Source organism: Physeter macrocephalus, unplaced genomic scaffold (genome assembly GCF_002837175.3).
Source record: "Physeter macrocephalus isolate SW-GA unplaced genomic scaffold, ASM283717v5 random_297, whole genome shotgun sequence".
Classification (NCBI taxonomy): Eukaryota; Metazoa; Chordata; class Mammalia; order Artiodactyla; family Physeteridae; genus Physeter; species Physeter macrocephalus.
In genome coordinates this window covers 32,695-47,972 of record NW_021145587.1, presented here as the reverse complement: position 1 = coordinate 47,972, position 15,278 = coordinate 32,695, and the positions used below count along the sequence as shown (strand labels likewise).

The following is a 15,278-nucleotide window of genomic DNA, read 5'->3' as shown; positions in this document are numbered from 1 at the left end:
TTTGCCCTCTCGGCCAAGTGTTTCCAGGGGGAAACTGGTAACGCACCCCCCAGGGACATCCTGCCTAGTGGCCTGGGGTGGAGGGACTGGAATTTGCACCATCTGACCTGCTGTGACGCGACGCTCCTTTCCTGAGCCGGCCTTTCTCTATGGATTTCTGTAAGTTTGGCATTGGCGATGGTGCGTGATATGCTTATGGGGTCTTGTGTATTTTTGTTTCATGGGACTAATTCGTTGTGGTTCGTGGCCATTATTTTTTGTTTTAATTGCTTGGAGGGAGGTTGTCAAGTCTGTCTGTTTCTCATCTGTAATTGTCATTATCCTCATGAACATTTAGGTCACTGTGCTGGAGCACCTGAGGGTGACAAAGATGTTGAAGAGAAGGTTATAGTCTAGTTCAGGCAGACAGGATCTGAAGGTAGAAGATCAATAAAGACAGCAGAAGGAAATTCCAAGTACTGGGTGCCAGAAAGATTTTATAGGAACTGAGGCAGGGAGCCATGCAGGCCTGGGGTTGCCTGGGAAGGTTTCCAGAGATGGGGAGTTTGGATTAGGGAACCTTGCTGGAAATGTTCTCTGTTGTCCTGATGTGGTGTGAGGGGTTGTTCACACAGGTGTGTACATGAGTAAAATTCATTTCATGGAGTTACTTGAGATTTGTATTTTTTTAATACTTATTATACCTCAGTTAAAAAGGAAGAAGTCCCTTCAGCCCAACACCAGTTCTTCCTAAAGAACTGGGAAGTAAGTCTGTCTTTAAAAAGATGAGAGTGGGGCTTCCCTGGTGGCGTAGTGGTTGAGAGTCCGCCTGCCGATGCAGGGGACACGGGTTCGTGCCCCGGTCCGGGAAGATCCCACATGCCGCGGAGCGGCTGGGCCCGTGAGCCTGCCTGTCCGGAGCCTGTGCTCCGCAGCGGGAGACGCCGCAACAGTGAGAGGGCCCGTGTACCGCAAAAAAAAAAAAAAAAAAAAAAAGGTGAGAGTGGCAGCGAGGCCACTGGATCCAAGCAAAGAGGCCATGCTTTGGGGAAAGATGGGAAAGATGGTGGGGAGACAGCACCCTTGGATGAGAGAGGAGAACCGGGCATCCTTTGACCTTGCGAACTACCTGGTTTCCTCAATGGGGGACTTGCAATAAAAGAGAAATTCCAGCCAGTCTGTCTTGACTAATGATTAACTGGCCTCCCGGAGCCCAGACGGGTGACAAGGTGCTGTGGTCTGTCTTATGATGGGTAGCGAAGCCTGAGCAGCCCATTAATAATCAGCATCGCGGCCGGGAGTCACCCGTTTGGAATGTGTGGTTTCTCTTTAATGCTGTTTAGAATGTGCTTAAAAATTAATCTTGGTGTTTTTATTTATTTATTTCTCTCTTCATTTCATATCCACAGCAGACTGTCCAGATGCTGTGCCTTCCTCCGCTGAAACAGGGGGAACGAATTATCTGGCCCCTGGGGGGCTTTCAGGTGAGCTGCTTTCTCTTACTTTCTTGGCAATTCGAAGACCTCCTGAAATGACTGGAGACTGGAGGAATGGAGGTGGCCTTCTGCCACCCCAGCTGGTCTGGAATTAATTCTCACTTTTATGTGCATGAAACTGGATGTATCCGTGATGACTCTGTTGCCCTTCAGCTCGTCCTTCTGAGCCATAGATCTGGAAGTGTGGGCCAGCCGGTGGGCTGGTGTTGGGCCATGTTTCGTGGTTATTGTTAAGCAGCTCCCGACTTGAGGGGCTTCCACTTGGTGGCTTTGGTGTCATTAGTTCACGGGTTTAAGCCCTTTTTTGCTCTCACTCTCAGTGCATCGGATGCCTTGAAGGGAATGGATCCACCCTTTGGGGACTTGTAGAAGACAGATCTCAAGTGTAGGGTGGGAGTTTAGAGTAGATGGCCTCGATGCTTCTTTGCAAGTCCTGCTTCCCAGTCCAGCTTCGTGCAGGAGTCTGCAGTGCATGGTGGGGATGGGAGGGCCAGGGTGGGGACACTGCAGACAGTAGGTGCTAATACTCTTACCCAGCAGAGAAGGTGTCCGTCAGGGCCCACAGGTGTGAGCAGGGGCCTGGACTCCCCAGGCTGGAGAGTTATGGAATTGGATGAGGGGCCCTGGGGAGCCTAAACATCATTGTCGCTGAGAGACAGGAGAAGAGAATGATAAACTTGGAGAAACTCATTAGCAATGTAAGTGGGAGACATTTCCATTTTGTTCTAAATATGTCCTGTTTTCCACCTGTTTTTCCCACCCCAGTATGCCATCACTGGATTTTCTAAGAACTAGTTAAACAAGAGGGAAAGTAATCCAGGAAAAAAAATAAAATCCAGCAGAGTTCTGGGCATTTGCCCTTGAGACATTGGTGTAGGATCATGGCAGCTCAGATGGAAGGTATAAAACTGTCTTTGGGGGGACCACGGTGCACCCTCTTTTGTAACTTTTAACCGGTCAGGTGTCGCTCAGGCTCAGCTCGGTTCATCCTAGCCAGTTCCCTCTGCAGGAATTGAGCTTGCTGAGAATGTCTTCAGGGAGACCCTTGTTTGTTTTGATTTCAGTGCAGTATATACTCTGGCTGTTATCTGAGACAGAGGATATTGTTTACTCAAAGCTCCTAATGAGAGCTGAGCAGGAAAAAAGAGGGACCCAGAAAGGGCAGGGGCTTGGGGTGAGGATGGGAGTGGACCATGGCGGTGGAGGAGGGAAGAACATACCGGGACATGGGAGCTGTGTCATTTCTGCTTTCTAAGGCTGAGAGAGTTCCGGAAAGAAAGAAAGCCAAGGAGAGGAAAGGGTCTGGGCAAAATAGCACACTCAGGATGTTGTTAGAGGGTTTTATTTTTTAAATTCTGAATGTGCAGGGAGGAGTCCCAGCCCCTCTGAACCACATGAAACAAGCAAGGGAAGTGGTAGCTTTTGAAAGGGGGCTTTTCGGAAGGTTTGTCTTATTGATAACATCTTGTCTGTCTCCTCTGCTGGAGGAAGTAACGATACCCGCCTGAGCCACCAGCCTCCTTACCCGGCCCCCGGAGCCAAACAGTGTGACAGTGCAGCCCCTTCTGACACGGGTGGGCTTCCAAGAGTTTTTCTAGTCCTAGAAAGAAACTGGGGGTAAAGCAATGATGAACTCCTCCCCTACCCCCAAAGTAACTGCAGCCATTTCGATGAATGAGGAGCTGCTAGGAAGGAGTGCTTGTCTCTGAAGGGATAGCGTAGTTCAACAAAACTGCAAGAAGAAAAAAACGTGACGGGGGGCTCCACATGAAAGAGCATTTGTTTTGAATTTTAGCTCTTGATTTACTAATTCCCAAGGCTTCAAAGTTTCAACTCTTTCTTCTTTCCGTTCAGAGTTGGAGTAGTTTATTAATAATGTGCCGTGGGGGGAAGTTGAAGAAACTGTTTCTTGGGTTGGTGCCAGTGGTTTGGGGGTGTCTGGAGGGGAGGCGATAGGCCCTGAGAAAACCCAGGGCTCCACCCTCTGCCGCGAGAATGCCCCCCCAAAAGATGATGGTAGTGGCTCGAGTCCAGGGCGGAGGGTTTTGCAAATGGAGAAAGCCCAAACCTCCTTTCCAAGAAGTTGATCTTTCCGGGGTGGGGGGTGGAGGTGGCCGAGGCGGGGTGTGTCTGCCTGGCGGAGGATGAGGCAGCCGGTGGGGGGCTGTGGTGGCCGAAGGGGGCTGGGCCAGGGAGGAGAAGGAGGCTGGAGCGGGGAACCTGCTGTGGGGAGCGCCAGGCCAAGTGGGCATCACGGCGGGGAGCGGGGAAGGTGCCCACAGGGCTCTGCCCCCGCCTCCCCCCTGGAAGTCACCTCTCTGAGTGTCTCTTTCACGGGCCCTGTGTGCTGTTTTCCTTCCTGTCCTGGCCGGGATCGCGCTTAATGAATGGGGCTCAGTTCAGGGTGGGAGGAAGGTGGGCTGCGGAGGCAGGGCTTGATTCTCTTGGCACGGGAAGAAGGGAAAGAAAAAAACAGCCGAATGTGAAAATGTGGTGCCTGGGGGTGGGGGTGAGGGTGTGCTCGAAGGCACGCCCCTCGCCCCTCCCGAGATGCCGGGGTGACTCCAAGGCTGGCCCTTCCCTTTCCTGCGAGGAAGGGGAGTGGGCGGGTAGGAGCACTGGGAGCCGGCCCGCTGGCTGCAGGTTGGAATTCCAGCCTTGCAGCGCAGGGCTGGACGGGGAGACGACAGGCCAGGCCTCTGGGACTCACAGTGAAACAGACCCCACCCCTGCAAGTTTCCTCAGTCTGGGAAAACGGCACATTTTTAGAAGGCTGTGACTCGGTTCCAGGAGATTGTACTTTCATTTCTGACAGCCGGCTCTCGGAGACAGATGGATTGCTCGGTGCCTGGTTGTGCGTGTGTGTGTGCGCGCGCACGTGTATGCGTGCTGCAGACCTACAGATAGACACGTGCACCAGACACATGAGTGGGCAGGCGCTGGGATAGGCCTGGGTCCCTCTCACATGGGGTAGGTGGACCTCAGACACGGTTTCTCCATGAGGATATGTGCTCTGGGCCCGGGGAGTGTTTGGATTGGTTCTGAATCGTGATCTGGGTATGGTGCTTTTGGAAAGGCGTGTAGGACAAACCCTTGTTGCTGGCATGTATCCTGGCTCAAGAATACCCACCTGGGGGAGGTCTTACGTAGATGGGAAGCTTCTAGGTTCAGCTCGGTGGTGGAAGTGGAAAGGATGTGCTCCCAGAGCTTTCACTGTGTCACTGGTAATTAAAAGCATGTGTTCGAAGCTGTCATCTTTGCAGCCTCCATCTGGAGTTTCTAGGGGGGAGCTTTCATTTAGCTTGTCTGCTGTCCTGATTTGGGGGGGTGGGGTGGGGTGGGAGGGGTTTGAAGAAATACCACCTCACTTGTGAGTTCCAGGTTATTCAGCTGCAGACCCAGCCTCCTCCTTTGTATATTGGCGTCTAAAGCTGGTTGGGTCTCAGACATACGGGCCTCGCTGGTTAGGGCAGGGATTAGAGGCCAGCATCATTTGTAGTCATTTTTTAAAAAATTATTTATTTATTTTTGGCTGTGTTGGGTCTTCGTTGCTGCACGCAGGCTTTCTCTAGTTGTGGCGAGGGGGGGGCTACTCTTTGTTGTGGTGTGTGGGCTTCTCATTGCAGTGGCTTCTCTTGTTGCAGAGCACAGGCTCTAGGCGTGCAGGCTTCAGTAGTTGTGGCACGCGGGCTCAGTAGTTGTGGCTCACGGGCTCTAGAGCACAGGCTCAGTAGTTGTGGCACATGGGCTTAGTTGCTCCGCGGCATGTGGGATCCTCCCGGACCAGGGATCGAACCTGTGTCCTCTGCATTGGCAGGCAGATTCTTATCCACTGCACCACCAGGGAAGCCCCTATTTGTAGTCATTTAAACTTCAAAAGAGGTGCCACCCTGGATTTCGGGGAGGGAGGTGGGAGGCAGTGGAGGTGTAGTACCGATGTGTCTGGGGGAGTGTGTTGAGGAACCCATCTCTTGGCTGTACAAAATCATGCTTATTGGAGAGACACCGTCCCACCAACCCAAAGGAGGCCAGCTCCTTTGCTAAGGTCTTCAGATCCGTGTCTCGCTTCTAGCTCCTGGGTGATGGGAATGTCCTTAGGTCAGCATCCATTCCAGGAAAGGTTCTTTCCTCTTCTTTGATTCCTGCTGGTGTCTATGAGAGCCTCGGAGGAGAGTCTTTAGAAACACCTACATAATCTGAAAATGTGGTCCTGGCTCAGGCCACAGTCAACTTGGGCTCAAACCAAGTAGCTTAGGAAAGAGTGCTCCATCCTGTTTTCAAGGAAAGTTATTCAGCTGCCTTTGTTGTCTGGTTGGGAATGGTGATGGCAAACTGGGACTCTCTCCTCGGGTGCCTATTGCTGTGTTTTTATATCTCCTTCCCGTGCCTGGGAACAAGCAGATTGTGGTTTCTCTGGAGTCTCTAATGCCATGGGGGGTGGTGTGGGGGTGGATTGAGTTCATCCAGGTGGCCTTGAGCATGGGCTTGGGGGGAGTCAGAAGGACCAGCGCATGTAACCATGAGCGAGCTCCTTACCTATCCTCTCCCCTTCCTTCAGGCCACTGTGAGGAGTGACAGTCTGAATCTCTAGGGACCCATATATCCCTAAATGCCAGGCTGATGACTCAACCCCCCCGGCCGGCTCACCTGGTGCACACCCACTCCCCAGTGAAGACCAGTCAAGGACGGCAGCTCAGGCTGTTTGCCTCTTCTGCAAGGCTTGAGGTCATGCACTCAACCCTGGAGAAGGGCTCACTGTTACAACCCCTTTTGTCCTGGAAAGAATGGGGCCGTCAGGCAGGGGTTAAATGCAGGGTGACAGCGTTTAAAGTCTCTGGAGCAAATTGGGGCTGCTCTGCCAGCCAGACTAGATGGGCCACTGCTTCATGCACCCCGTTCCCTGAAGCAGTGCAGGGCTGGCCTGCAAAGGGGGAGGGGCCAGGTGAGGGCCAGGTTCCGGTGTAGCTCTTGGCCACTGTCTTGGGGCGCTAACACCCTCTCTCCAGGGAGGCTTTTTCTTAGCGGAGCCCAGCAGTAGCTGTGTGGACTTCTGGACCTGTGGCCCAGAGCTAGGGGGGCAGTGAAAAGGGAGGAAATGCCAAAGGATTCATGATGAAGTTTGGCTCCCTTTGCTTCTTTATTGCTGCTGTTACTGTCCCGTGATACTGCTCCTGCAGTGCTGTGATCGCCAGGCCACTTCACAGCAGGTGTCTTAACCTGGTGGGAGAAAAAAAAAGGTGCAGGGTGGTGGCCCCCAGCCTTGTCTGCGCATCGGGACCCCTGGGAGCTTCCAAATCACAGTCTGTTGGCAGGATCCCAGCATCAGTATTTTTTGAGGCTTCCCAGATGATTTCAAGGTGAAGACAAGTTGGGGAGCCCCTGGTGTAGGGGGTAAAAGGGTCTGTGTTCCTGCAGGGGAGTATCTTTTTGTGTGTGTGTCGGGGGGTGTCTTTGGTGGCTTCTCTTGGTGGCTGTGCAGGTGCTTCTATAGGGAAGAATTCGAGTACCTTGCTTTGTTGAGCCTCTTCTCAACTAAGACTTTCACTCGATTGTAGAAACTTGACAAGGTGTGTTAACTCTGCCTCTTCCTCCCATTGGCTTTGTCGTAGCGGATGACACGGTAAAAGTGACCCATGGGACCAGGGTTTCCTTTCAGGGTGATGAAGATGTTCCGGAACTAGGTAGTGGTGATGGTTGCTCAGCTCTGCGAATGCTCTCAATGCTCACTAATGGTAAATGTTGTGTTATGCATATCTTGCCACAGTTTTAAAAAGTAGTGACCTGTGGTAGCTTTTAAATGCGTGCAGGTATTTAGATATTCAATAAAAAACACTGGCTCTGGAGAGTGAAAATGGAGACTTCAGTTGCGTGCCTGAGATCTGTAGATAGACGCTTGTTTCCAGAGCACCTCTGAGGTCTCCAGGGGTGGGCCCACAGTCACGGGCCTGTCTCCGTGATTTTGCAACCTTTCCCTTTCCATCCTGGTTGCAGAAAGGAGAGACAGGAAAGTTCCCTGTGGCTCATTTTCCGAGGCTGACCTTTCTGCAGGGGAAGTGAGCGCCCTTCTCTGCCCCAGATGCTATTTTCCTCTGGGCAGCCCGGGGACTGGTAACCAGGCATGTAGGGGCTGTCTCCCAAAGCCTGGGGTCCTCCTGACCCCCTGCTGAATGATCGGCCCCCTCCTCTGGTCTTGCTGCCCAAGACCCTGGTTCATGTGACAGCTTCACCGATGTTATAGGGCTGCATAGCAGAGGAGGCTGGTGACTCGCCCGGGAGCCCTCCCTTTGCAGGAGCCTTGTGAAAGGATACTGTACAGCGTGGCCACTGGGAGGTCACCACTGGCCCTACCATCTCTCTCGCTCAGTACTGAATGGCTAGCCCAGTCTGGCTGTGTGCCTACTGTCACAGACAGGCTTCCTCTCCGGGCTATTTTCAGCGGGAAGATATTATTAACTGCTGAGGCACAGTTCTCAATTTAGTGGCTAACACACCAAGAAAGGAACATTCCCTTGGTGGCGGCAACTCTACCTAAACACGGTGGCTTATTGGGGATGATGTCCCCAGCCCCCTTCGCTTCTCCCCATGGGGGTCTGTGCCCCTAGCCCACTTTCTGGGGCGGCTGCTACTGAAGATTCAGTATCTACCATAGAGAGAACGAGGCTTTTTCTTAAAGCCAACTCCTTAAAGGTGTAGACGATGATAGCGTTTATATTCTAAAACGGGGAGATTTTGTGACAGGGATGGGGCACTGAATGGAAAAAGGAACTTTCTGTGGAGTTCAGGACAGCTGTTTAAAACAGGGTGATAACTTTCACCTTGTAAGTGAACAGGAAGTATTGGGACAAGACAGGAAATTGCATCATTCCTTTTATGAGAAGAACTCCAGAAAAAAAGTTTGTTCGTGAAAGGTAGTGGCTGAGAGGAGGCCGGCCCGGTTTTGTTTTGTTTTTTTCCCCCTTCTTTCCTTCCACTCTCATGAGAACTTTGGGGCCATTTTCTTTAAGAAAGAGGCTGTTTGAGAACTTTATGTTATTTTTATTATTTAAAAAAATATTGTACCAGAAGGGTCACATTCAGTTGAAATGTTAACTGCAGCCTTATTTCCCAGTATACTAAAGAATCTTTCATGAGTGTTTCAGCTTCCTTCCCCAAATGGTGAGGCCAAGCAGCTCTTGGCTGGAAGTGAATTTTGGTTTGGCTGCACCGTCTTCGACACTGAGCCCCACCCAGTGTCATTAGCGCAGTTTTAACTTGCAAAAAAAAAAAAAAAAAATCTCATTTTTTGGGGGAGGGGGTGGGTGGGAATTTACTGGTACCCTTAGCCTGTTTCACCCCAGCATGACCTTCCCCTAATCAAGGTGCCTGGCATTTGGCAGGCTGGGGCTGCCTTTATTTACAAGCACTGGGCCTCATTTTGCCCAAGGAGTCCCTCCTTTAGCTTCCTGACTGCCTATCGCTAGGACTCTGGTGAGCAGTAAAGAGGTGACAGAAGACAGCTCCCCTGGTACAGCTGTGCTTTGCCCTGGGGGATGGGGGTAACTCAGCCCTCAGTCACCCAGAAGCTTCCCCCTTTAGAAAGAGGGCTTGTGCAGCCCCACAGTGATGTGCAGAAGGTGGTACTGTGCTGGGTGTGAAAACAGTTTTCATTTATTCATCTCTGGGTTTCTAAGTCCCCTCTTGGAAGATGTCATTGTTCTCATAACATGGGACAGTGCCCCGACCCGGGCTGCCAAGGAGCCATCTTTAGGATGGAGACCAGAAAGAAGGAGATCTGTGTGTGGCTGGCTTGCTCCCCATTTCCCCCCAGCCCCCAGCTTTTTTCCTTAGTGGGCTTTGTTTTGTTTTCATAACACAACAAGAGCCCTGGGGTGTGTAAAAGCATTGTTGAACATTCGGTGAGGGTAACTTGTCCAAACAGAGCAGGACGCCAAGGCAGAATGCTGTGGGCAGGTGGTGAGCCCACAGAGGTTGCCTGGCCGGCGCCTGGCTTGGAAACACCTCCCGGGATCAGCCGCAGCTGGCTGGGAAGTAGCTGAGGACAGGGGCTCTTTTCCCGCCTCCACGGGGAGCGTGGGGCCGGGCCTAGGCCTTCCTGGCTGACCCCTGCCTGGAAGGCACGCTCCGCTCCCAGGTGGGTTCACACGGGCCTCGCTCTGCCAGGTGTAAAGCTGGGGCCTGGGGGGCGGCGGTGGTGCGGCTGCTTTGGGAGAAGCCAGCATGTCCCTGTGGTCCAATCATTTAGCGATTATTTATTGAGCACCTACTATGTGCCACGCTTTGCCAGGCACGGAGGATGTAGTTCTTGGACTCTGTGCAGATGTAATGGTCTGTCTGAAGGTGCTATGGGGTCAGTGAGATGGAGGGTCCTTGAACAGGATTTGGCTCTGTCTGGAGTCAGGCAGGGGGCAGCTTCTCAGCCATGGGGTGAGGTGTTGTAAGGCAGGGCAGAGGTGCAGGGATGGGCCCCTGGGGAGATTGTTTGAGCACGCGGGGCCAGCACAGCTTCTCTGCTTCGGTTGTGTGGTCTGTTGAGAGTTGAGATAAAGCAAAGCTTGTGGATAAACAGCGGTCTGCCTCCTCCGGTTCTGTTTCTATTCCGCACCACCCCCCCCCCGCCCCCCCCACTTGTTGATTGTGAGATAAGAGCTGCAACAGCAGGAGGTAGGGTTATAATCCAGACCCTGGTGGTACCTGGGAGCCCAGCGGAGTGGAGGTGACCAGCCAGGTGCAGGGCGGGGGTGGGGTGGGCATCTGGAATGTTAGCATTTATGTCTTTACAGCCACAGAGGAGGTGGGACATTTTCAAAGCCCAGGACTTGGACTTTTCTTTTGTAATTCCGGTGGGCTTGATTCCCATGAGGACCATCTGGGGATGCAACACTTGCTTTTAAATTTAAAATCTGATGGTCAAGTTCATTTCTGAGGTCCCAGCCAGTGTGTGAAGCTCTGGCCCGCCTGTGGGTGGGTTTATGCGAGGTAATCTAATACCCAGTTACCAAGGGGTTTCATTTTCACTGCGCATCCTGCCCCTGGCTGTTCCCCCGAGGCCTGCTGGTGGCTCTGTTCATTCGGAGCTCACTAATTTAATTAATCGTCCTTGCTCCTCTGTGGAGTCGGGAGAGCTCTTTTGGCCTTTGGTTTGATCCAGGGCAGTAAGGGAAGAACTGAGTTCAATCACCTCCAGTTTTCCTCTTGCAAAATGGGGAGTTTCTGTCATTCAGACGCGAGCACTCAGATCACCAGGCCAGGGACTGTTGGTGTCTCTCGTGTTTGCTCATTTCTGTGTTGCCTTTTTACTTTTTAACTTGGGGTGGACGTTCAACAGAAACAAAAAAAGACAATGCCAAGAAAAGACTGTACTGTCAGTAAACTCACCTTTCTGCATTTGCCACCTGGAGGGTTAAATTACCATCTCCAGTCACCCTTTCCCACCTTGTGGCTGAAGTTGGCAGGTCTCCTTCCCCAGTGAGCTTCTGAGGCTAGAGAGGGTCAGGAAGAGCCGCCCTGCTCAGAAAGCGCCTGGGGACCTTGCCAGCCCCAGGGCAGCCTCGTAGCCAGCACGGCCCCTCCCCCTCATTAATCAGTAACCAAGAGGGAAAAGCAGGAGTTGAGTTCTTCCTGCCATCTGGGTGCACAGTATACAGTTCTTAAAAACAGATGGGCCTCATCTCCAGCTCAGTGGGATCACCGTTAAAGGCCCGCTGTGGATGGGGGGCGGGGGCGGTATTTCCTGGGAAAAGGCCTGGATTTGGGGGGGCTTGCAAAGATTCAGAAGCAGACCCCCATTTCAAGTGTTTGTCCTCGGATGCCCGAGGAGGGGGCTTGGAGAGAATGACAATGGGAGGGAAAGCGCCCACCCTCCAAGTTTCAGTCCCCTGGGGCTGGCCTGATTTCCTGGGCTGAGGATGAGGGCACAGTCATCAGCTGGCTGCATGGCCTTCACTGAGCCATTTTTGTGTCCTGGCCCTCAGTTTTTTCATCTACAAAATAAGCAGTTGGACCTGGTCTCCAAGTCCCTTGCAGTACTGAATGAAATCCTGTGATCTGTGATCTTTGGTTCTTGGATTTGAAGGTGTGTGAGAATAAGACCCCTTTTGCGGAGGTGGTGGGTAGCTAATGGCCTCTTCCACTGGCGAAGAAAAAGACCGTAGTTCTTCAAGTTTTTGGGTTTGCAGACTCTTCCAAGAAGGAGTGAAAGTTGAAAGATCTTTCCCCAGAAAAATGCACGTGCATACCAATATTTGCATACATTTCCAGGGGTCCTTTAGCCCCATCCCATGGAATCCCTTGTACTCAAGAGGCAGGGTGTGCACGAGAGCATTAGGAGAGGCAGGGCCTTTTTCTTTCTGTGGTAAAATATACATAACGTTTCCCGTTCTAGTCCTTCTTAAGTGTACCGTTCAATGGCATTAAGGCCATCCCGTGGTTGTGCAAACATTACCAGTATCCACCCCCAGAACTTTTTCACCTTTCGAAACTGAAACTCTGTGCGCATTAGACACTAGTTTCGCAGTCCCCCTTCCTCCCAGCTCCTGGCATGAATTTGACTGTTCCAGGTGTACCTCATATGAGTGGATTCATACAGTATTTTGTCCTTTTGTATTTGGTTTATTTCACTCAGTGTAAGGCCTTCAAGATTCATCCATTTTGTAGTACGTGTCAGACTTGCCTTTCTTTTTAAATGTGTATAGATATCTGTTCATCCTTCAGTGGACACTTGGGTTGCTTCCACCTTTTGGCTGTTGTGAATAATGCTGCTGTGAACATGGGTGAACAGGTATCTCTTCAAGACCCTGCTTCAGTTCTCCTGGGTGTATACCCAGAAGTGGAATTGCCGGGTCGTGGTAATTCTGTGTTGAGTTTTTTGAGGCAGGGCCATCCTGACTTGAGTGTCTGCATAGATGGATCACAGATCACATGGGGCAACTGGGTGGACTTGAGGGTGGGGGGAGGAGGACAGCGGAGGAGGGGTGGCCTGGCTCTCTGCAGGAATACAGGCCAGATTGGAGCCCGCGTTTATGTGAGGCCCAGAGTCCTCTGAAACGCGGAGCACACAGCACTGAGCAGCGGTGGCCTTGTGACGGTGGTCCAGGGTAGGGGGACTTTCATTCCCCTGGCCTCCTCACCGGAGGCTAAGGGGTGGGAGGGCCCGTGAGAGGGGGGGGCCTCGCGCCTAGGAGGTCCTGGGTGCTTTGGGGGTGAAAGGGCTGGGATGGCTGAGCAGTGAGTGTGTCAAAGCCAGGGAGATTAGATTACGGAGGCAGACAGAAGTAATGATTAACTTTTCCAGTCTGCACACTGTCTCCACTCTGTCGTACTGTTGTTTTTCCCTGTAAGTACAGTGCGGCCCTGGCCAGGCCCTGGTGTTGGGTTGTAAAGAAAGAAGGAATGAGGGCTGGGAGTGACAGGGGGCGGGGAGCCAGGGAGCTGGCCGGAGAGGGAAGGCTTTTCCATCAGATCCAGCGTTGGAATTTATTGGCCGGAATGCAGTAAATGTTCAAAATGCCATACCATCCAACAGTTTTCATAATTGTTATGGAACAAGGGGAGCTGGGGGAGGGGAGGGTTGAAAAGGACTTTTGTTTCTCACTGGATTTTTCCTCTTCCTCGGACGGTTTCTCTACCCTCCGGAAAAACGAGAGTTGAGCTGGAGCTGTGTGAAGGACGGGGTGGGGCAGGGCCCGCGCCTGGGGCTGGAATACCTTGCAGGGAGCTTGGAGGGTCCGTGCAGCTCTCGAGGGCTTTATTAAATTGAGACCCACAGCAAGAGCTGCTCCCGCAGAGCCCCCAGACCTGCAGAACCAGGCAAAAACTGTCCTGCACCTCTGGGGGTTGTGTCCTTTCGGAAAGCTGGCTGATTGTGCATCTGTGTTTATTAAGATTGTTTAACGCGTAGCCAGCGTACTTACAAGTGATCGGTAAAAAGAAGAAAATGAGGGACTTCCTGGTGGCTTAAGAGTAGGTGCCTTTGTTGGATCTGTGTTTTCGAGGGGAGGCGCGCACCGCCAGTTGGGAATCCACGTGTGGAAGTTGGGGGGATTTCTGGACTCCCTCCGGGTTGGGGGTGGGTGGGTTAGAGATGTGACTCGCATGCCCTTCTGTTGTGGGATGTTCCCCTCCTTGCTATGTCTTCCCGGGAGTGGCCAGGATCCTACCCAGGGGGCAGGCAGGTGAGCAGATAATGCCCGTGCATGAAGGTCTGGGGGGCTCTGTGTGCAAGTGTGTGACCCCTCTTTCTGAAGGCAGCTGCTGAGTTAAGTTGGGGGGGGGGGACACGACGGTGGGAACTTGGTGATGCACCCTGGGGTGGAAGAGACTTGAGATTCAGACTTGAAAAGGATGAGGCTGGATACACACTAACCAACAGCCAGGGAGGCCCATTTACTGTAAATATTATGAATGGAGTTGGCTGGGCTGGGAGTCCCCACCCTTCCTCTGAGGCCTCTCGGAGTTGGGCAGAGCTGGCCTCCTCAGAAGGCAGGCAGCCGGGTACACGCTATAATTTGCATGGCTGAAGGCTGGGGCACAGGAAGCCGCGTCAGCCCGGCTGGCGAGACAGATGGGAGCTTTTGATTTGTGTGGCTTCCCCCCTTCCCCGGCGCTACCCTCAATTATATTCTCTGATGGCAAAACACTGCTCTTAGGAGGGACCCCTGGGCCGGGGGCCTCCGACTTGGGCCGTTTGAGGGGCTTTAGGAGGTGGGGCTGGGACCCGCTGGGGGAGTAGGGAAGTAAGTACATTTTAGCTCTAGTAACTGATTACTCATCACAGTTTGTAAGGCACAGTCACGAATCAGTCTTCTAGACTAGCAGGACCTGCCAAATATGTCAGCCCAGGGGAGTTTGCAAGAGGAAAGAGGGTGATGATGGGTGAGAAGCTTCAGGGCGCTGAGCGTGGGTGGGCATTGGAAATAAGATGGTGATACAGGAGACCCTTCCCTGGGGACTCACCTTTTCCTGGGGGCCATGAATGACGACACAGAAAGAACACGAGTTTGTAACTCTTTGCAATGAAAAAAAAAGTTGGTTTAGAGATGGACACGGCCAAATCTGACTCAAATCTCCTTTCCCTTTTGATTTTGTTTTGTTTTATGGTTGCAAATGAAATGCAAAAATGTGCCCTGCTCCCCAAAGTGATTTTCTTACTCTCCAGAAGGTAGTAAAAATAAATGGAACCTGTGTTGTTGAATACTGAAACCCAGAGTGTAGCCAGAGACCATCAGAGCCAGAAGGGGGCCCATGGGGCTGTTTTGCCCCAGCCGTGGGCTGGTCAGACTGAGACTCCGAGGGGGCAGAGCCGCTTGGCCAAGGTCACAGAGCAGCAGCTTGCTGGCAAAGAAGCCGTTTCGCTCCTGGCTTGCTTGGTGCGAGGGAGCTGGACCCCATACTCGGGGGCCACGGTGGGCATAGCATTTCCACAGTGGGCTGTGAAGGACGCTTGTTTTTTTCCCTCTAGTGTTTGGAGTGGACTGGTGGCTTTCGAGGCCTGAGGTAGCCGCCTACACACAGCTCACACCAGCCAATACTCCGGCCTTGAACCCAGCTCTGCTTTTCAGCAGGTGATGTGTGTCTCGTTGCCCCCCCTTTAACACAGGGATGGTAATACCGTGCAGCCTCACAGGGTCCCCTTTCTGTGAGCCCCTTTCAACAGAACTATAAATACTAAATGCTCGTTAGGTGAAGGTATCAGCCCAGAACTGTTCTCCCACCTTGTGGGGGGTGCGAGGGGTGCTAAGAGTTGTCAGCATTTTCCGAGCATCTGGAGAACCTAAGAGATAATGTGCCCCTAAGAGCTGAGACCCT

The 15,278-nt window shown here is 52.4% G+C and overlaps 1 protein-coding gene across 3 annotated transcripts in view; it reads left to right on the top strand.

The window, feature by feature from the left end:
- SMAD7 (SMAD family member 7) overlaps positions 1-15,278 on the top strand; it is a 30,608-nt gene that overhangs the window by 7,984 nt on the left and 7,346 nt on the right. For 2 of the 3 annotated variants that reach the window (XM_007126359.4, XM_007126358.4), the window contains one exon: positions 1,389-1,463. In XM_007126359.4, the coding sequence (XP_007126421.2) occupies positions 1,389-1,463 (75 nt within the window). The remainder of the gene's footprint in view (positions 1-1,388; positions 1,464-15,278) is intronic. The other variant, XM_024132305.3, reaches the window with a different exon arrangement.